The sequence below is a fragment of the Delphinapterus leucas genome, chromosome 2, assembly GCF_059928025.1.
Source record: "Delphinapterus leucas isolate spDelLeu-1000000601 "Yukka" chromosome 2, BTC_Dleu_Yukka2, whole genome shotgun sequence".
In the NCBI taxonomy this organism is placed as follows: Eukaryota; Metazoa; Chordata; class Mammalia; order Artiodactyla; family Monodontidae; genus Delphinapterus; species Delphinapterus leucas.
Genome location: NC_143130.1, coordinates 34,399,195 through 34,422,586, shown reverse-complemented (window position 1 = coordinate 34,422,586; position 23,392 = coordinate 34,399,195). Strand labels below are relative to the sequence as shown.

The 23,392-nt window shown below is 45.8% G+C and overlaps 1 protein-coding gene across 8 annotated transcripts in view; it reads right to left on the bottom strand.

Annotated features, from left to right (window-relative positions):
* ENTREP2 (endosomal transmembrane epsin interactor 2) overlaps window positions 1-23,392 on the bottom strand; it is a 366,320-nt gene that overhangs the window by 158,605 nt on the left and 184,323 nt on the right. For all 8 annotated transcript variants that reach the window (XR_004024713.2, XR_016391949.1, XR_016391950.1 and 5 more), the window contains exon 2: window positions 18,561-18,617. Coding sequence is in view for 4 of the 8 variants with exons in the window: in XM_030763982.2 (XP_030619842.1) it covers window positions 18,561-18,617 (57 nt within the window). In the remaining 4 variants the exon portion in view is untranslated. The remainder of the gene's footprint in view (window positions 1-18,560; window positions 18,618-23,392) is intronic.

Sequence of the window (23,392 nt, the reverse complement as noted above, 5' to 3'; positions counted from 1 at the left end):
GCCTGCCTGTATGTGATCTGTTTCCTGCTGGACCCTCAAGGATGCAGAGGATGTAGAGCTCCAGGCATCCCCAGGAGAGAGTCCCTTATCTGTTTTATAAACTGTGGTTCTGGAAAATAATTTGAGTTTTTTAAGAGTTCCACTTGCTTAAAAAATAAAGTTTAAAAGCAACTGATGAAGCTAAACTTGAGAAAGCCAAAAAAATTAAAAAGGGATAGACATGAAAATAAAAAGAAAAAAATGACCAATAATACGTTTCCAGAGAAGACCTGAAAACAAATAAACAAATAATCCTGTTCTCATTACAGAATGAAACTCACATTGGCTTCAGAACTTTCCTCAAATTACTAATGCCAGAAAAAATGGTTACTCGGGAATTCTGCATCAAGTCCAGCCGCTCTTGTGTGGGAAGGAACAGATGGCTACTTTGGCTGACACATGGTCTGAGGAATATATATCCCCGTGTACCCAACCTAAAAAGATGGACAAAAATTCGGAGGACAGGCTGAAGTCAGTCCTTAGACGATCAACAGGGGAGTGAAACCACCAGGGAAACAAATAAGGGAAGGTTACACAGCCTGAGCTCTAAATATAAAATGGAAACGTGAGGAGGGTCTTAGATGCACAAAATCAAAACTGCTAACATTTATCTTCTGCCAGGAGAAAATTTTATAATCCACTTCTTTGGCAGGTATAACTTACCTACACTGAAATATTCTCTAGTTCCCCGGTGGTGGTGTGTGGAGTGCTAGGGGTGCCCTGGGCCAGGTGCGGGGTCTGCGGGCCAGGCATCTGCAGAGGCTCGTGGGCAGGCCTAATGATGGGGTGCCCCTGATGCCCTCTGAGAGCCCTGGCTCTGTTCTCCCAGCCCCCGCACCCTCCCAGGTTGTGCAGGACCCCTCAGTATCCTGACTGTGCCAGAATGAAGGGGGCCTCTTTGGCAGCATCCCCCATGGCTGGGTAAGCTGGTGGCTCACCCGCACGCTCCACTTTCCCTTGGGGGAGACATCGTGGGCTGAGACGGTTCTCTGGGCCCTGAGCCGTGCTGCCTTGGGGGAGGGGTGGAGCAGGTAAAGGGAACCTGGTCCTCTTATGGTCTTCAGTGCATCCCATCTCAGATAGTGTTTGCTCCAACAGTGTCCTGGGACTTCTCTGCTGGAGTCCCAGAACACAAAGGTACTCTCTTCTGTGGGCGACTGTCAAAAACTGGCGTTCTTTAGAGGGAAGATGGTAGAAAACCCCTATTCTGCCCTACTGATGACGTCACCCCAGGAAGGACTTCTTAATGAAAGATACCCACACCCATGCACAAAAATTAACCATAGTGAAAGAGATTGATAAGGAAAGGTGACCGTAAAAAAAGTGAGATGGTAAGTCAAAACCTGGAAGGGGATATTTTCACATGTTTAAAAAAGAAACAACCTCCAAAAGCTGTAATATAAAGAACTTCTATGAATAGTAAGAAAAAGATTAAACAATAGAAATGGGTAAAACAGATAAACTCACATACTAGGGAACAGGAACCGCAATGGCCAGTAAAGACTAAAAGTTGGCCTGTTTCATCAGGAATAAGATAAATGCAAACGAGACCATGAAGACTCTGTTACATCCACCAGATCAGCAAACTTAACATCAGGCCCTATGAAGTTCTAGAACAAATGTGGAACACTGCTGGACATCGACATTATACAAATGCTTTGGGAAAACCATTTGACGTTATTCCATAGAAATGAAAATATTCATCCTGGTGACCACTGATTCTAGGCTCTCACACCAGTGGAACCCTCACCCACGTACACAAGGAGACTGGTATTAAAACATTCACAGAAGCTCTGTTCATAATAGCAGAAAAGTTATATAAATGCCCACTTGTCCACTAAAGGGGAACAGGCAAATACACTGTGATGTACCATATATTCACATGATGGAATACTGTACCATTAATTATAAAGATAATTCATCTAGAGCTAAATGCACAAACATGGATGAACCCATTCCTTATGTTGGTTTCAAAGTTATGCTTCACAACTTTACACACATTCCACTGTATCTGTCATATATTCATGTTTAATAACATTTTATTTTAATAAATATTTCATCATTTAAAATTGAACAAAGCGCTATATTTTAAATGCAACTGTATCAAATAAAAAACTAGCTGCGTACCTTTTAAGTATCTGCATAAAGTAAAGCACACTGAAAGCAGTGTTTTTAGAAAAAACACAGCATAAAAATCGGAAGTGCCAATAAAAATGTAAAAACAGAAAGATAAAAAGAATACCAAATACTTCACAAATAAATAAAAGATTTCACAATAAATAATTACCCTAGTTTAAGCAGACTGATTTGCATGAGAGTCATACCTACAAAAATAGAGAAATTAAAGTAAAAATGATAGGCAAAGATTCAGGCAAATTTGAACAAAAGGAAAAGAAGGTTGGTGCTTTAATTTTAGATGAAGCAGAATTCACAACAATAAAACATTAAATGGGGACAAGCCCACTTTATATTAGTAAATGCTGCGATCCACGAATAATGAACACTAGTATATTTAAGAATATAAAATCCAAACGGAGCAAAAAGTGATGGAAATAGGAGGCTGAGAGAGACAGAGCTGTAGTGGAGGATATTCATGCGGATCATGAAGCAAAAAGCCATTTGTAGAAAAAGATGAGATGAACCTGACAGTGGCTGGGTGGGGTGGGGGCAGAGCCCTGCGGTGTTTCTCAGTCCTGTCCCTGCATTTTCCAGTTTTCTATAGCAGGGCGGGGGCAGTGGGCACTGCCTCGACCTGTGTTTGGAGATGACACCACACATATAAGAAAGGCAGATAATTTCTTCCTTCCTCCTAAAGTCAATCTGCAAATAATCAATGCAACTGATTTTTAAAAACCTAAGTGTCCATCATCAGATGAATAGATAAAGAAGATGTGGCACATACATACAATGGAATATTACTCAGCCATAAAAAGAAATGAAATTGAGCTATTTGTAATGAGGTGGATGGACCTAGAGTCTGTCATACAGAGTGAAGTAAGTCAGAAAGAAAGACAAATACCGTATGCTAACACATATATATGGAATTTAAGAAAAAAAAATATCATGAAGAACCTAGGGGAAAGATAGGAATAAAGACACAGACCTACTAGAGAATGAATTTGAGGATATGAGGAGGGGAAAGGGTAAGCTGTGACAAAGCAAGAGAGTGGCATGGACATATATACACTACCAAACGTAAGGTAGATAGCTAGTGGGAAACCACCGCATAGCACAGGGAGATCAGCTCGGTGCTTTGTGACCACCTAGAGGGGTGGGATAGGGAGGGTGGGCGGGAGGGAGACGAAAGAGGGAAGAGATATGGGAACATATGTATATGTATAACTGATTCACTTTGTTATAAAGCAGAAACTAACTCACCATTGTAAAGCAATTATACTCCAATAAAGATGTAAAAACAAAAACAAACTTCTGAGAGTCATTAGCTAACACTGCCTATATAGTGCTATTTGAAATCAACTTCAATCCATTTTTCCACCAATTGTTGAACCACACAAAGTGAAGAGCAAAACAAATTAGAAACCTCTGAGTTTTCTTTTCATTCCCAATCAGAATCTTTGTATTTTGATACAAATTTGAAACCTGTAGTGATTTGATTCAATGTACATAAAAATCAGGGTAAAACATGGATGTTCCAGTATTACCATCACTTACTCTACAGAATAAAATTATTCAGGGATCAGAGATAAAGCCCATGAGTAATATTCTTCATTAGAAGAGGTTGGACATTTGAAAGAAAATCTGATAACTAATAGCCTATAAGTAACAATTTTTTAAAGCTGGGTAGGTAGAGACAGTTCCTCAGAACTGCATATTAAATTCACTTTCAATTAGTATGGTTCAGCATTTTATTCTTATGATTTATATGCTTGGTAATACTTTTAAAATTAACTGTGCTGCACACAGGCACACCACATACGTCTCAGCCATAATAATTTTTCTAATGCTATATCTTTATAACAGTAATTGCCTTCTTTCTGAAAGAATATGCATTTGGAATCTAGTGACACTTCATTTATTACTTTTCTTATATTAGAGCTACCTCGGCATATTAGACTTTTTTTTTCCCTTAACGACTTTTTTCTATTAGGAGACCGTGAAGACCCCAGGGAAAAGGAAGTCCATTAGGGGAAGGAGACACTTTAGAGGCGCAGGAATATCTAAGGTGGACATCAGACAGTTCTTGTCAAGAAGGGACTGGACAGGACATCCTCCATTTCCTGTGAGTTACAGACGCTTTTGACACACCTCTATAAACAGAAGTCTCATCACTAATACAGTGAGTTAAATCACCAACACAGCAATTAAGCACAGGAAGGACGTTGCCAGCCACTGCGCCTGCCCCTCTCAGTTGCGGAGTCACCCTGTCCCTCAGACCACCCTGCTTAAACCGCTTGGACCAGGAGACATACGATCCTCCGGCCCCAACACCAGACTCTCTTTTCCAGACGATAAGCATCATACGATGAGGCCAGCACTGGGGCAGTGAGCGTCCAGGAGTCCTTTACTGAAGTACCAGCAGGAAGCACTCTAAGAAGCGGGCTGCTCGGGGAAGTCACCATCTCCTGATGCCGGAAGTGTTCCCGCACAGGCCAGGGACAATGTGAAAGCGAGAGAGAAGTGCCGTCCCTTTCTCCCCAAAGCTTCTATGGTGGGATTGACTCCTGGACCCTTGGACCTTGTACTTTTCTTGCTTCTTGGATTTTGTTTACGTTATTCTGCTGGCCGGCAAGGACCCCACTCTCTGATCCACCTGCCCAAACTCCACCCGTTCGACACCTACGCTGAGTTGCATCCTTACTGTAAGATGAATCAGTCTTTCCCCACCTCAGCCCTTGTGGAAGTAGCAGGACATGAGGAAAAGAGCCGACCCTTTGAAAGCAAACAGACCTGGATTTCTCTATCCCAGCTTCTGAGAGGACTACCCCTGTGACTGCGGCCAAGCACACATCGCTGTGGAAGGGATGCTCTGTTCGTCGCTGGTAACAGTGAGCACCCATTCTGCACGGCTGCCATGCCTGGATGCACAGAAAGGGCTGGGAGGCACCATCTTCCTTTCATCTTTCTAAACAAACTTCATATACAATCATTCCTTAACTTACTAAGTTCTAACTTGCAACTATTCCCTATTACATTAATATTTTATTGCTATTTCTACAATTCCTATCAAGTCCTCATCTACACTAAACTTGTTTTTGATTAACGTTTTTTTACTGGAAAATAGTTGATTTACAATGTTGTGTTAGTTTCAGGTGTACAGCAAAGTGAGTCAGTTATACATACACATGTATCCACTCTTTTTTAGATTCTATTCCCATAGAGGTCATTACACAGTATGGAATAGAGTTCCCTGTGCTATTCAGTAGGTCCTTATTAGTTATCTATTCTGTATATAGAAGGCAAGACCATTACCTTGTGCTTCTTTGTGTCCAACTCCTCACACAGTCTCCATGTCTTGCATGATGTATTTTAGTGCAACCACGGGCTCTAAGTCTCATCGCTTGATGGTTCTGAAACCTACTGTGTGCTGACCATGTCCTTTATGTGTCCAGGCAGACACAATAAGGAACTGGCTACAAGTCAGAATCAGCCCAAGGTTACACATATAAAGGTCATCTACTTAAGGGCACCAGGAGACACGTAACCAAGCCTCAGCAGTGAAGCAAACTCTGCTCTTCTGGAAACATCTATAAAGGTGCCCACAACTGGAGCTACTAAGGGGTTTATCATAATCAAGACATTGACCATGGACTGAGGGTCCAGCTTTCTACAGCTCCCCTCACGGCACATTAACCAATGGACATGGGTACAAGTACACCACCCAAGCCGTAGGTAAAGATACACATAGAAAGTGTCTAGGACTCCATCCAAGGCAGGCACGGGGACACCTGCTGATGGTGGCCCACCCTCCACGAGGTCCTGAGCTCCCCAAGACGGCCCGTGTCCTCAGCGCCCTTCCAACAGACCTCGCCGCTCTCTGGTCTCTGCCCTCTTGGGAGAGAGTAACATTCCCCAGGCTGGGCTACAGAACAATTCACTCTTTCTGAGAAGATTCTCAACAGTCATTCAGAGGTAACAACCAGGGAAAAGCCTATTTAAATTGTTTCCAGGTGCAATTCGATGCATTTAATTCATTATGCTTTCAAGCACACAACTACCTTACCAGGTATCTCTGTCTACCTTGTTTTTAATCTTCCCGTCCAAGCTCATGATCTCTTGCAAAAAGCAAGTTTTATTACATTTTCATTTAAGAATGTGTCTGATGCATTTCTCCAAAGAAGACATACAGATGGCCAAGAGGCACGTGAAAAGATGCTCATAATCGCTGATTACTAGAGAAATGCAAATCAAATTACACACTGGTCAGAATGGCCATCATTAAAAAGTCTACAAATAAAAAATGCTGGAGAGGGTGTGGAGAAAAGGGAATCCTCCTATACTGTTGGTGGGAATGTAAGTTGGTGCAGCCAGCTGAAAAAAATGGAAAAAATTATGGCGGTTCCTTAAAAAAACAAAAAATAGAGCTACCATATGATCCAGCAATCCCACTCCTGGGCATATATCTGGACAAAACTATAATTTGAAAAGATACACATACCCAAATGTTCATAGCAGCACTATTCACAATAGCCAAGACATGGAAGCAACCTAAGTGTCCATCCACAGATGAATGAATAAAGAAGATGTGGTGTATATATACACAATGGAATACTACTAAGCCATAAAAAAGAATGCCATTTGCAGCTACATGGATGGACCTAGAGATTATCATACTAAGCAAAGTAAGTCAGAAAGAGAAAGACAAATACCATATGGTATCAATTGTATGTGGAATCTAAAATATGACACAAATGAATCTATCTACAAAACAGAAACAGACTCACAGACATACAGAACAGACTTGTGCTTGCCAAGGGGAAGGGGGGTGGGGAGAGAAGGATTGGGAGTTTGGGATTAGCAGATGTAAACTATTATGTACAGGATGGATAAACAACAAGGTCCTACTGTATAGCACAGAGAACTATATTCAATATCCTGTAATAAACCATAATGGAAAAGAAAAAAAAGAATGAGATGGATCAAAATAAAGAAATTTATACTGAAAAGTGATTTAAGCAAATATCAACAAATGTCACGTTGTAATAAAAATGAGTATTTTTTCAATGACCACTTCTAATTTCACTTGGCCTTGAGTGGTTTCATTATGCTATAATTTAATTAGTCCATTTCAGTCTCAATTTTCTGGTTAGACATGTTCCCCTGATTAAATTTAATACTATTAGTAAATTTAAAGACAAGTGTATTAGTCTATTTTCATAATTAAGATAGGGGGCTTTAGATACTTCAGCTGCTGTATTAGCAGCGTAAAATATTGCCTTATAAATACGGGTATACCCTAATTCCTTCTCGTCCTCAGCACTAACAAATGAAGCCTTCATCTTTAACGTGATCAAGCAAAATACATTCTTTTGAACATATTCAAGAGGTCATGATCTTGACTGTGAGAAACCCCCATAGTGGATTTATAACGAATTTTCTGAATAAATAATGACTGCAAATACATTTACATTAAACATATTAACCTTTAACTCACCTAAAATTTTAAATAGCGTATTAAAGTTATATTTGTGCTCAATTCAACGGGCTTGAAAGAAAGCCCTACAGGTTTCCTACATCTCATATTAAAGGTTAAAGTGATTGATACATTTTTTTCCACAAAATATGGCCAAACATACAAATCTGAAGGGAGACCAGGACTGAATTTCTGATGTGCACATCAGGAAACATTTTTGCTAGTACAAAAATTCAAAAATACTTTAAAAAAGAAGTTGATATATGCAGCATAAGATTTTAAGCTTCCTTACATTGGACAATGATCGCCATAGCAATGAAGAGAGAGAAAAACCCTCATCCAGGCGGAAGTTCGTTCATCATTCCCTTCCAATTCCTTGGCTTTTGCCATGTGTCATTAAATATTGCAGTTGAAAAAAACAAAAAACCAGAATCCAAGCAGAATGGAAAGGCAATCAAAAAAGGCAATTTTTCTTTTTCATCAGTTGCCTGAAGGCATCCAACAAAACAGACATTATGGTAAGAATCAGTGATTTACACCTGAGTATAAGTATATAGGAACTAATTATCAGACCCCTATTACTATCACTTCTGGTCTAGCTCCAGTGAATTAGGTTCCAATGGACAGGAGATGTTCTGGCCGGTGCACAGCAAAGTCGGGAGCTCAGTAAGGCTCCTGGCGCCACACACCGGACTCACCAGAGCTAGAAGCCTCCCTGCAGCTGAAGAAGCTCCCAAACACCTGCTGGAATGAATGCAAAACTAGGGAAGCCCCCATTTGAAGAAAACAAAATATGAAAGAACAAAAAAGTCCTCCATTTGGCAGCTTCTAATGGAAAGGAAACCATGAAATAATTAACTGGACGTGAGAGTGTTTTATTTGGTCTGATTGTAAGTGCAGTGAGTCTCCATCTGAGGTGTTAATAAGGAAGCTGGACGACACCTCAGTCAGTAAAGAAGGAGGTTTGTTGTTGTTGAATTTAAAGGACTCGAGGAAGGTGGCAGCCCAGCGAGGAGGACAGAGCCCACGGGCCAGGCGGCTTGAGCTGGTGTCACCCACTGTGGATGCCCCACATTGTCCCAGGTCCCATCCCTCCTCCTGGTGTAAGGCGGGATGACAACAGAGGTGCCCCCAGCATCAGGAGAACGTCGGGGCGAGAACACTTGGAAAAGGCCAGGCACATGGTGTGTTCTACATCCGCGCATGTCAGTATGGAAGCCAAACGGAGATGATGCAATGGCCCTGGAGCAATGGTTTTCCACGTGCCTCGGGGGATTCAGCAGGATGGAGAAGCTCCAGAAGCTCAGAAACACATCACCTGGGGGACAGCTGAGCGCTGCCACCGACCAGCTGCACAACCCTGAGCGTGACTAACCCTGGCAGCCCTCACATCATAGAGCGGCACTTAGGAGAGCCTCTGGACCACAGAGGGTGCTGGATGAGTGTCAGCAATCGTGGCGGTGATCAGCATCAGCATCACCATCTGTCCGGGACATGCACGGCCTAAGACACTGCTGACCTTCACCATGGATACTGCAGACGGAGACAGAGGGAGGGAAGGCAGCTTCACCTGGGGGAGTAAAGTCAGGTGCGCCTTCCCCAGCTGCTCACCTCCCCAGCAGCCTGCACCAGATCCTGCCCGTCCACCTGGAGATCCCCTTTCACAGATCCCAAAGACGGCCTTGGCCTTGTGGGGCAGGCCCAGCCGGGCGGGGGAGTAGGAACTGCTGCCCACCCCAAACAAGAAGACAGGAGACACCCAGCAACCAGCCACCAACTACCTCTGCTCGTCCAAATGGTCCTTCTTCTGTAAGTACGAACAGGAAACCAAAGATGCCACACGTCTGAGGAACACTAATCTCATGAATAAGGACCTAAAGGAGTCGAGGCCAACTGGCCAGTGGGGGGAGCTGAGAACACGGGGAGGCAGGAAACCTGATGAACAAAATTCGAATTAATATTTGGAGGCGACGGCGCCCCTAGAGCGCATGCTTCCTAAACTGCCAACAAGGTGCTGAGAAAAAGCAGCAATTAGAGAACAACAGAGGATTCTTTGAAAGCAACACAGGTGTCCTCAAAATGAAAAATTCAGCAGGCGGGTCAAGCAGTAGCATGGATGTGGCTGAGGCCCAAACTAGTCATCTAGAAAATAAAACAAGAAATATCCCAGCAAGTACAGAAAAAGAACATGTTAGAAAATGTTAAGAATTCTATGCCATCAGTTTTTCTGCCTGCAGCAGGTAGAATATCCTTTTACCTACTCTGAGTAGCATGAACTCGAGAAGGCTGAGAAATACACAGGAGAGATATAATCAATAATTAATGAAAAAAATTCCCCTGGAAAACTTTTCTTGAAATATCCAATAGACAAACAATTAGCTCTATTACAACACTTCACTACCGTGTGTTGTAACCAGATATAAGATCAACACACAACTGTCTTTCCAGAAATTCTAACAGAAAACATATTCCCATCTCTCAACATTATAGATGTAATTTTCCTAGAATGCATCACAATGAAACTCAAATCATTAGCAGCTGAGAACTTTACAAACTGATTTTAAAATTTACTGAAGAGAAAAGGCACAGAAGTAGCCAAGAAAATTATGAAAAAAATCAAAGAGCAATTTATTATAAAGCTAGAGTAATTAAAACATTGTAGTATTGGCTTAGAAATGGACCGACAGATTCATGAAATAGGGATTAATAAACACACCCATGTCCATAGCAGCGGGGAGGGGACACTTCAAATGCGAGGAGAAATACTGAACATTCAAAAAATGGTGTTGGGGCTTCCCTGGTGGCGCAGTGGTTGGGAGTCTGCCTGCCGATGCAGGGGACGCGGGGTCGTGCCCCCGTCCGGGAAGATCCCACATGCCACGGAGCGGCTGGGCCCGTGAGCCATGGCCACTGAGCCTGCACGTCCGGAGCCTGTGCTCCGCAACGGGAGAGGCCACAACAGTGAGAGGCCTGTGTACCGCAAAAAAAAAACAAGCTAACAATCCTGTATTTTTTTTAAAAAGGCGTTTCATCAAAAATTAAAAGACAAAGACAAACAACAGACTGGGATAAAATATTAGTCACCTAAAATGGAAAATAATTACTATATTAAGAAATCCCACAAATTAATGACAAACAGTCTTACAGAAAAATAGACAGAAGATGTAAACAGGCACGTCACAGAAAACTTCAAACGGGCAATGAAATCTTTTTATTTGTTTCCTTTCTGTCTCATCTATTCATCGTCTAATTTCTCCTTTATTTTCTGTCTTCTTTTGGATGAACTGGGTATTTTTTATGACTCCATTTTATTTCCTTTGTTAGCTCATTAGCCAAGTCTTAAAAAAAATTTTTTTTAATGCTGGTGGTTGTGTTTGGGCTTATAGTATATATATTCACCTTATCACAGCTCACCACAGAGCTTAAGAGCCTTACACTGTATACTTCTATCTTCCTGCATTTACACAAGTTTTCCATATATATGTTATAAATTCCATAATACCTTGGTGTGCTTTTCTTCATACTTCCTGTTCTTTGTGCACATTGAGCTTCTCAGATCTGTGGGCTCATAGTTTTATCCAATTTTGAAAAAACATTTCAGTATTATTTCCTCAAATAGTTTTTTCCTGTCCATCCCCACTATTTTAGGTACCCATTCCACGGATATGAGGCTTCTTGAAATTTCCCCACACAGCTCACTAATGATTTTTCCATTTTTCACAAAATTCTTTTTTTCTCTGTCTCCTACATTTTGGAATAATTTCTAGTGCAATGCCTTCGAGTTCACTAATCCTTTCTTATCTCTGATCTAATCTGTTGTTCATCTTGTCCAATGAATTTTTTCTCCCACTGTAGTTCACTGGAAGTTCAACTGGTCTTTTTTATACTGTCTCTACTTTCAAACATCTGCAATACAGTTATAACAACTGTTTTAATATCTTTGTCAGCTACTTCTAACATCCAGGTCAGTTTTGTATCGGTTTCAATTTGTTAATTTTTCTCATATGTCAGGCTGCATCTTCCTGTTTCTCTGCGTGCCTAGTAATCCGATTATGCATGCTGTCTTGGGTGGATAATTTTGTATTCCTATGAACATTCTTGAACTTTGCTCTGGGACATGTATAAATTACTTGGAAATGGTTTGATTCTTTTGGATCTAGCTCTCAAGATTTGCCAGACAGGACTGGAGCAGCATTGAGCCTGGAGCTTATTATTCCCCATAACGGAAGCAAGATTCTGCTGAGTATTCTACCTGCTGTCCCAACGAATCATGAGGTTTTCCAGCCTGGGCGGTGGGAAAGCCCTGCTTTTGGTGCCTGGTGCTGCTCCTTCTAAGCCTCTCATTGGTTCTTTCCTGGCCTCACCTGCAAGAGCTGATCAGTATCAGCCGAATACTGGTAAGGGATCATCTGTGGGTCTCCAGGACTTTTGTAAGCTCTCAGGCACTTGTCCTGAAAGCTCTACCCACCCTGAAGTCCCGGCCCCTCAGCTTGTTCTCCTTAACTCAGCTAGTGTGCCAGGCTCTGCCCAGACTGCCCCTACCTGTGCTGCAGCCTGGGGACCCTTCTCACAGCTGGACACGGGCAATCTTAGGACTTACCATGGATGGTGGGGCATCAAGGTAGAAGGAATACACTGTTGAATCGGGCCAAGGTTAGTGAAATGGGCCCACCAAGCAGAGATTCTGGCATTCAACGTCTTAGCTGGAGGAATTAGGAAGGATTCTCGCTGTCTGTTTGGCTCAAATACGAACCCCAAGGTGGGCTGCACTAAGTGAAGTTGAAATGCCAGACCTTCTAGGTATATCCTCGAGGGAGGAACTTAAAGGCTGGGGGAGACTGGAATGACAGAGTGCACTCTTCATGTAAGACCTGCTCACCTGTCCCGGAGGATCCCGAGGACACAGCTTCCACCACGGCGCTGAGAATACATCTGTGAGGGGAGCCCCAGCACACTTCAGGAGCCCTGAAGGACTCTCCTCTGTAGATAAGAAACTACAGTAGACATGCCTGTGCTGCCATCAAACTAGGATCCCCAAGTGCATGAGGATTCTGGGATCCCAGGGCGGCAGGGACCGAGTGGTGGCACTTCATCACCAAAGACCAGGTGGGTGTGGTTAGGGTGATGGGCAGTGGGGCCAGAGCAGCGGTTCGAAGAGTCTGACTCACAGAGATGCTTGGTGTTGGCTCATAGAGGTTCTGCCTCTCAGGCTGAACCCTAACCGATATACATTCCCATTGGGGTTGATAAAATTTAGCAATAAAAGTAAACCACTATCTGAATAAACCAAAAAGTCAGACTCCTCAACCACTATAACATAAAACACAAACAGTACTTAACACATCACTCTATATGACACTCTGATTCCTACAGATTAGTACTTTTCAAAATATGTCTACTTTGCTCTTAAAAAACTATACTAAATAAACTGTAATTTGTTACATATAAAAATAAATTCTAAAAATGTTTTCAACCCCGTGGTTATCAGTTTCTCAATAGTATTAGTTATCACAAATAATCTAGTGGCCAGGTCAGCACTACCCATTCAAGTTTTTTTTTAAGTGTACAGTAGTCCCCCCTTATCTGCAGGGAATACATTCCAAGGCCCCCAGTGGATGCCTGAAATGGTAGATAGTACAGAACCCTGTACATATCAATATGTACCCGTGATAAAGCTTAATTCGTAAGTTAGGCCCAGTAAGAGATTAACAATAATAATAATAAAACAGAATAATTATAAAAATAGACTGTAATAAAATTTATGTGAATGTGGTCTCTCTCTCTCAAATATCTTATTGTACAAATGTAATGCCTTTTGCATCTTAACTAAGTGCTTATAGTGTACTATGGCCATACCTTTTGCAGTTGAGGAGTGACAGCAAAACTAGCACAAATTTCTTTTTCCTTCTTCACAGTTTCACAGAGAGAAGGTTTGTTCTCACTGTAGATCTTGGCAAACTCAGCATACGAGTTTTCTTTCCTTATTAAGTCTAGCACTTTTACAGCTTCTCTCTGGTGTATCCAGATTGCCAGCATAACTACTCTTGAGCTTTGGGGCCTTTATTAAGTAAAATAAGGGTCACTTGAATACAGCACCGAGATACTGCGACAGTCGCTCCGATAACCCAGATGGCTACTGAGTGACTAACAGGTGGGATCCGCTGGACAAAGGGACGATTCACATCCCAGGGGGGTTGGAGTGGGATGGCATGGGTTTCACCACAATACTCAGAACAGAAAGAAATTGAAAACTTATGAATTGTTTTTTTTTTAATTTAAAAAAATTTATTTTACTTATTTATTTTTGGCTGTGTTGGGTTTTCGTTGCTGTGCGCTGGCTTTCTTTAGCTACGGCAAGCGGGGGCTACTCTTCACTGTGGTGAGCAGGCTTCTCACTGCGGTGGCTTCTCTTATTGCAGAGCACGGGCTCTAGGCATGCAGGTTTCAGCAGTTGTGGCTCACAGGCTCTAGAGTGCAGGCTCAGTAGTTGTGGCGCACAGGCTGAGTTGATCCACGGCATGTGGGACCTTCCTGGACCAGGGATCAAACCCGTGCCCCCTGCATTGGCAGGCGGATTCTTAACCACTGCGCCACCAGGGAAGCCCTTATGAACTGTTTATTTCTGGAATTTTCCATTTAATATCTTCAGACTGCAGCTGAGGGTGGGTAACTGAAACCGTGTAAAGTGGGACCGTGGATGGTGGGAGGGGGCTCCTGTACTACCTGTGATTATGTGTGAGACTGTTTCCAATATTGATATATGTATAAGCAATCACAAGACATGCCACTGAATCTTTCAAAAAAATGAGCTAATCAGAGCTATACAATCTGAATCTTAATTGGCATCTAGCGTAATGTAGAACCTTTTATAGTTTGATGTAAGGAAGACAATTATCTCAATCATAGGAGACACTTAGCACATAGAAAAAAATGAATGAAAAAAAAAGTGAACATACGTATTCTCTACTGGCGTAGCGCCTGCCTTGTTTCAGAATTTGGAAAGGCTCTTAGAAAATACGATGGTGAGAATGTCACAGCATCTCCCTCCTCCTCCCCTCACATCACAGGCCCCAGCTGGAAAGGGCGGCCTCCTTCCTGCCCCCATCAGCCAGCCTGCTGCCCCCACCTTGTCCTTTTTCCCAACGCAAGCCCCTCCACCACCCACAACACATCAAGTCGCTCTGGCCTGAAGCTTACACCCCCTCCCTCACCTCACTCTGTCTGACGGGCTCAGAGTGAGGCAGAGAAAGGAGGCCCAGCAGGGCTGTGACGGGCCCACACTCACCAGCCCGTCGGAGGAGAGATATGGTCAACCGACCGAGGGCAGCCCCCGCAGCCCCACATCAGCGTCACTCCTGGCCTCCCCCAGCCAGCCTGCGAGGCTCTTCCAACACCTCTAGGGGCAGACACCTCCCTTCAGAGAGGGCAACTTGCTCTGGTGGTCATTCGCAGGGGTGGGGCGTGTCGTGTCCCCCTGGAAATGAACCAGAACTCACAGTGGCCTCTTCAGTTTTATGCCTCAGGAAGATGGAAATGTACCATTTAGAGTAAAGGATAAAAGTGGAGCTTGATATAAAATAACTATTTATCAGAGAAACACACATCAAAACTGCAATGAGATTATTACCTCATGCCCATTGGACTGGCTATTGTCAAAAAGGCAAGAAATAATAAATGCTGGAGAGGATGTGGAGAAAAGGGAGCCCTCCTACACTGTTGGTGGGAATGTAAATTGGTGCAGCCACTATGGAGAACAGTATGGATGGAGGTTCCTCAAAAAATTAATAATAGAACTACCATACAACCCAGCAATCCCACTGCTGGGCATATATCTGAAGAAAAAGAAAACACTAATTTGAAAAGACACATGCACCCCGATGTTCACTGCAGCACTATTTACAATAGCCAGGTCATGGAAACAACCTAAATGTCCATCACCAGAGGAATGGATAAAGTAGATGTGGTGCATATATATACAATAGACTGTTACTCAGCCGTAAAAAAGATAAAATCTTGCCAATTGTGACAACATGGATGGACCTTGAGGGTTTTATGCTAAGTGAAGTAAGTCAGACAGGGAAAGACAAATACTGTATCATTTCACTTGTATGTAGAATCTTAAAAACAAACAAAACACAAAATAAACGAACATACCAAAGCAACCAAAAACAAACACGTAGATAACAGAGAACAGAACAGTGGTTGCCAGAGGAGAAAGGGGTTCAGTGGAGGAGTGATGGATAGAAACTGGATATTTGGTGGTGAGCACACTGCAGCGCACACAGATGTAGAAATATAAGGCTGTACACATGAAACTTATATGATGTTATAAACCAATGTCACCTCAATAAAAAATAATTCTTAAAAAAAAGGAATTATTTAAATCAAGACTTCAAGCTATTCTAGCTGTGAGACCCTAGGCAAGATATTTACCTTTCTAAGTCTTCCTTTTCTTCTGGAAAATGGGGATAAAAACAGTAGCTTACTCACAAGGATACTGTGTGGATAAGCTCAGCGGATCCCGTGCAGGGCTTAGCACGAAGGAAACGCCCAGCACGTGGTTCCTGTTAACAGTAGTTTGTAGGTGGACCCTACATGTTGTGGAACAGGATGAGGGGCTTGGACGCAGACGCTCGGAGGAGCCTGGGGGGAAGGAGGGCTTCCAGGAAGCAGCGAGAAGCGAGCCGTAATGAGTGGAAGGGCAGGGCAGAGGCCAGAGGGGTCGGGGAGGACCTGTCAGTCGGGGCCCACACCACACGCCGGCAGTCCAGAGGGTCCAGGTGTCAGGGTGAGGCTGGGAAGGGAGGAAAACTAAGGCCACATCAACGCTCACAGTTCAGAGAGTGAGTTTTCCGCTAACGAATCAAAAGTTGTATCATCCTGGTCAACAGACAGAAGTGTGTCCTTACAGCAGAGACAACCAGCTCTCCGCCAAGACCCTGTCCCCACCCCACAATGTGGGCCGTCTCTGGGAGGGACCCGTCCAGGGAGGGACCACCTTTTTCAGCTTCCTTCCCAACCAGACACGCTTCGGGCCCCGTGACGAGCCCTCCCCACTGGTGGGACGTGCAAGCATGAGTGTCCCTTTCAGGCCAAGGAAGTCAAGGAGCACGTGTTTCTCCTTCCTCTCCCCCCTTCACTGAAATGCAGCGGACCCCACGGGCCTGGGGAGTGCAGGACCGCTGGTGGAAGCAAGCGGGGTCTTTGAATCTCGTGTTGGGGGAGCAGCTGCTGCCTGGAAGGTCCGCCTGGACGGGAGCAGGAAGCAGGTGTTCACGGAGTTAAGACACGAAGTCTGGGGTCTGACAGCAGCTGGTGTCACCCTAACCAACCCCTTACCTCCCTGACTCAGCAAAGCAGCCAGTTGAGCTGGGGGAGCCCTTCCTCCTCGTCTACCTGGAGAGCTGCTGGGCTGCGCGGAGCTGGGGGGTGAGCCCCTGGAAAGCTCGGCTGCAGGGGCTCCCGCTGGGGCCACCCTCCTTGGGCGAGGCCCCGAGACCCACCCTACTGCTGCGGGCCCCCCCCCACCCCAAGGACACACCTGCGCCACCTGCACAAGGAGTCCTGGCCCCTCAGCAGGCATGAGCACGTGCATCCTTCGCGGTAAGATGCCCAGTCCCGAGAAGCTCCGTCCCAGGGTAGGGCTGGGGCAGGCGTGCGGTGGCCGGGGGACGGGTGCCCTTTCTCCCATCCCACACACCCACCCAAAGGAGGGCGGCTTTCCTCTGTTCAGAAGCCAGGCTGATGGCCTACTCTCTCTGCCCTGCACGGTGTGGGTAGGTCAGGAGGGATGGGCAGGTTGTCCCCGTTTCCCTGAAGGGGACCCACAGCACAGCCAAAACGTCAGGCCCCACGGCCCAGTGTCTGCCACTTGCCCCTGCACAGAAGAGTCAGCGTCTCGATACACAAGCCGTGATTTACTTTAAAATAATCCAGCAAGGGGCTTAGATGAAACAGGACCAGTCAATGTTGATACCATTGAGGACGGATAGGGGTACACGGGGTTCATTATACTAGTCTCTCTACTTTGGTGAATATTTGAAAATGTCAATATAAAAAAATTTTAAGGAAATTTCTCAGTATTTTGTACAAGAGGAGGCCCCCTGAATTAAAGTACCCCTCCCTCCCAGTGCCTTTTCAGGATGTCATGATTCCCCTCACGAAGGAGGAGGTGTTTACAACAGACAAGATTTGTGGGTTTTTTTCTATTTCCATTAATATTTAGTATGTCATTATCTCCAAGTCTAATCACTTAAAGAAGAGATTTTAAATAATTGATTACTACCTAAGAGGAAAAAATCCATGCCGTCTTTTTCATTATCCATCAAAACCCAGAAAACCTCTCCGTACAGTCCTGACGTGGACACATAAATATATTAATGCACATGCTGGGAAGAATACACATACAAATCAACAGACATAAATTCACTCTGGGTGCTTTCAGATGGAAAAACCATCATCCTCTTTCCACCCCACCGTGTGGCGTCTTCCTCCCCAGCATGAGGCCTGACCCCATGAGAGAGGGCTCCAGGGGCACCCCTTTCTTCCTTCTTCCAAAGAAACATCTATGCGAAGAAATACCAATACCTCATAGAGTTTCCCAGTCTCCAAAACACACAGAAAGCTAACATTTCTCGAACTCGGATGAGCTACGTCCTCTTGTGTGATCACCCGTAAGCATATGCATGTGCACGATCGTGTTTATCAGTCTAGAGAGAACGCTTGCACCTGCACATATTAAAATGCCTTTGTTGGTGGCATGTCCTCCAAGAGGGCACAACACCGAAAAACAGGAAGAGGATGGCCCGTGAGTGCCTGTGGAGGGGGCAGCAGGGCGCCCATGGTCAAGATGAACGTGCCTTGAAAGCACTCACACCTCCGCGGGCAGAGCCCTGCTCCATGGCCACATGGGGACCCGGGTGCCACTTACCACGAGGGACAGGGGCCTCTTCCAGGAGACGACGCCGATGAGTCCCGACAGCAGCACCTGGAACAGAGGGAGCAGGGGGTGAGGAGCCTCCCAGGACTTTTCTAGAGCACAGCACGCAGGCAGGAGCGGGTCACGGTGGTGGGTCTGTCTCTCCCGACAGTCACACCTGCAGCCACCACGCGGGGCCAGAGTGACCAGCTCGCAGGGATGCCGAGAGCAGACGCGCTTTCTGAACGAGCCTCCCACCCACCCCCGGGCCCTCAGCCTTATCCCCCCAGGTCCTGAGAGATACTTGCTGTGTGATTTAACATCACAGACAGCAATGAACACACTACTTTGGGGAAGGCGGTGCTGTCCCCACTCACAGGTCACCCGCAACCTGCACAGCGGCCTGAAGGCTCCCTCTGTTCTCCCACACCTGGGACCCCCCCCAGCCCCTACAGGGGTCTCCCCTTCACTCTCACCCCCCTGAGAAGGCTCCCTTGCTGTCCACACTGGCTCTAAGCTGCCCGCCCCGGCCCAGGTCAACCCTGCCCGACCCCTGGCCCCCATCCCGCCAAGCGTGTCCCCCCAGAACCTCCCCAGCAGTGCCCCCTCCGCCCTGGCTCCCCTGTCGCCCTGTGTCTGCCGACTCCCAGGAGAACAACCCTCGGCTCCTGGCCCACCCTTCTTCCGGGCTGCCCCCCAAGCCCACGTCAGACCCATGTTTGCTGATCCCCATATTCCCAGTCTCCTTGTGTCCAGGCAGGGCCACTGGACCACAGAGACACAGCTGCACCCCGCGCCCACTGCCCACCGCAATCTGCCTTCAGAGGGGTCGCTGGATGCAACAGACAAGGGCCGTTACCACCTTGACTTTCCACGGTGGGCCTGGGCCAGGCAGTCCGGGACCAGGCTGGAGGGGCCGGGCTGCACTTCCCCTGGGATTCCAAAAGGACAGACCCCAGACCTGGAGCAGAACACGCAATTGAACAGACCCACAAGGTCCCGTTGGTGACAGAGCCCAGTTCACCCTCCGGCACCTCTGCACTGAGCAGGACCGAGTCTTAGACCCTGCAGCCTCCACCCACCCAGTGCCGTGCTGGTCTCAGATGTCCAACAACACCCGGACCAGTTGTCTTTATATGAAAGGCTTTAAACCTTACACACACACACACACACACACACACACACACACACACACACACACACACACACACACACACACACACACACACACACACACACACACACCCAGAAAAGCATGAATGGAAGAGCTTCAGCACGCTCTGCTCCCCAGCCTGTCACATCTACCTTCTCTCTTCAGGGCACATACCTCTTCCGAACGCAGCCAGTGCTGCAAATGTTAGACAACCGTTTTCCCACCTCCCGAGTCTCCTCTCTCCGTGATGCCGCCCAGCTCCAGCTGCAGCCGTCACAGAAACCCTGGGCTGCTGTTCCCCACCCCCCTGCCCCACGGTCTCCGAGGCCAAGTCTCCATCATTCTTCTCCATGTGCCTTTAAAGCCGCTCTCTCCCCTTCTGCCCCAACACTCCACCCATCAGAACACCCTCTCTGGTGTCGAATTCTTCCTCCTCAATGGACACACGACTTCCCCCTAGTCATCTTCCGTTGGACTGAGCTGCCATTTCTCCGAAGGATACGCTGTCGGGACTCTCACCATCACCTCATGCTGGATAGCGCACACCCTAACCTCTTCTCTCCACCTCCAAACCTTCTTGTGGAGAATCCAAAACTTCTGCCAACTCCGCCATCAACATCTGAGCTCCTGGAGCGTTCAGGAGCCGCAGTCGTGAAGCTGGGTTGGCTCTTCCTCTCGACACCTCTCCTCCCCCTCTGCTTGCCCTCGCTCTCATGATTTACCTGCCTGGACGGGGTGCTCAGCCACTCACTCACCTCTGCCCCTCCACTGGAACTGCGCTGGACGCCTCTGTCAGGTGAATGTCACCTCCCTGGACGGGCAACCAGACCCACACAAATCCGGTCCCTGCTTTCCCACCAGCACCGCCCTAAGTGACCCTCCACTCATGTCCTGGCCACTTTGGGCACCAAAGCCACTGCATTTCTCAAACACCAGCCCTGGAACGGAACCCCTGCAGGCTGTCTTCCCTCAATACTCAGCACTCCCCTCCTGTCACCGCCCACCTCCTGGCCCCCTGCCTCAGCCCCACCCCTTTCTCTTCCTTCAGATGATGGCCAAGCTCTGGGTCTGAGCTCTGACCCCACCATCCCCCTAGGATGGGGCTTCCACAGTGTCCTCTGTCTGCCCTTCACACCAACACTGGCCACGCCCAGACTGAGGCTGGAGAGAGGATGAGAATTCTCAGACTACCTCCCAGAAGATGTCCACTTACGCTCCACCTTCTCCTTCCCATTTCTACCAGATGAAATTTCACCCATCCTTCCAGACGTGGCCCAATGCCTCCTCACCCAGGAAGGGCCTAGGAATTCGAGAGAGCATGGCGCCCCACTGAACTCCCAAACCACCCCAGACCTCTCAAGTCCTCTCTGATACGCACAGACAGAACTCCTTCATCTTCTAAGCTGAGGCTGCTAAAACTATCAAGTCTCTACAATGACCAGGCCACTTACAGCAGGGATTTTACTGGACCTCCGAAGAGCAGGGGTTTCTAAACACAAAGGAAGTTAACAGCACTTATCTTAGGCCACAGTAAAAATTCTTGACATTTCCCATCTTCATCATGAAGTTATAATTCCACAAATCCCCTCACATAATTTTACTTCCAACAAACATGGACTATTTGCTTCTTGAAGATAATTTACATTTCTAAATATCAATAATAACCATAATTGGGAATGGATCCAAGTCCCCTATGCGAAGGCAAAGAATAAAACCATCAAACGCAATGAGGCATGGAGATCCCGACCTTGTATAATGCCTTCCCCTTGAGTGTGAGTAGGATGTGCTATTCTGTGACCCTCCCCAGGGACAGCATCTTGAAATGATGTTGCCCTGGCAACACCTTGACTGCAGCCTTGTGGGACCCTGGCCAGCTGACCCTACTAAGCCATGTCCGGACTCATGACCCAAGAAATCTGTGAGGTGGTAAATGGGTGCTGTGTTAAGCTGCAAAGTTTGCAGAAATCTGCTCTGCAGAAACAGAAAACAAATTGTCAGGGACCGAATGTCTGTGTCCCCCCCAAACCCATATGGTGAAGCCCCAACCCTCAATGTGGTGGTATTTGGAGGCAGGACCTTCAGGAGGTGATTAGGGTTAGATTAGGTTGTGAAGGTGGGGCCCCCATGATGGGATGGTGACCTTATAGGAAGAGAAGGAGAGAGAGATCTCTCTCTCCACATGTACACACCATGGAAAGGCCACATGAGGACACAGAGAAGTGAGCTGTCTACAAGCCAAGAAGAGGGCCCTCCCCAAAACCTGACCATGGCAGCATCCTGATTGCAGACTTTCAGCCTCCAGAACTTCAAGGAAACACATTTCTGTTTAATCGGCCCAGTCTATGTTAATTTTTTAAATTTAATATTTATTTTATATTGGCGTATAGTTGATTTACAATGTTGTGTTAGTTTCAGGTATACAGCAAAGTGATTCAGTTATACATATACACGTCCATTCTTTTTCAGATTTTTTTCCCATATACGTTATTATAGAATATCGATAGCGCTCCCTGTGCTTTACAGTAGGTCCTTGTTGATTATCTATTTTATATATAGTAGTATGTGTATATTAATTACAAACTCCTAATTTATACCTCCCCCACCTTTCCCCTTTGGTAACCATAAGTTTGTTTTCAATATCTATAAGTCTGTTTCTGTTTTGTAAACGAGTTCATTTTTTTAAGATTCCACATATAAGTGATATCACATGATATCTGTCTTTCTCTATCAGACTTATTTCACTCAGTAGGACAATCTCCAGGTCCACCCATGTTTCTACAAATGGCATTATTTCTATGATATTTTGTTACCTGCAGCCTAAGCTTACTAATACACTAACACATCCAGAGTGGGATGCTGGATTTTTGTTCCTAAATATCCCCTCTCCCTCCACGTCTGCTCTCAGGCAGAGCTGACTTCTCTGCCTCTGGTACAGAAACACCAGCACCAGCTCTAACAAGGGTGACTACGTTAGAGTGGAGGAGACTTTCAAAGACCAGATGCTGGGCTCCTCCTCCTGGAGGGTGCCTGCTCCCATCCCCATGGCAACCAGGGGAGGGGACCATATCCCTGCTCTGAAAAGACAGGGACTTAGGTTGAACTGCTGTTTGCTCAATCCTAGCAACAAGGCAGGGCGACGTTGCATGTTCTGCCATATCGGTGATTCTGCAGGCTTACTTTGTACCACTCCTGTGAGAAACGGGGTCCTGCATCTAGCTGGCCAGTGAAATTATATCTCAAGTACCCTCTGTACTGTTTAATTTGCCAGGATTGTTATTCAAAGTCTGCAGTTTACAAAGACATTGAAGTGGGTCAGAGAAGAGGAACAGACAATTCAGTAGTTGTGAAAGAAAAGCCAAAAAGAACAGGAAAGGCATGATGCTGCCCAGAGAGGAGGGTTAACTTTCCCAGCACCTGTGGGTTGCTGTGAGGACGCCAAGTGGCTCTTTTCTCCACTTCCCCACCCAGCCTACAGAGATGCAAGAGATAAAATTAGAAACGAGAAAGAGCTTCCTGCTGTTCAGAGCAATGAGAGGGGATAAGAGATTGCAGGGAAGTAACAGCATCTTTACAGCAGAAGTCCTTGCCTTTGATTGGTGCTGCCCCTGTACTCCGAGGCCCGGAATAAATCAGTCCTTTAAATCTTGTCTCTGAGACTGAAAAGTTATTTCACTGACTAAAATCAGGAACT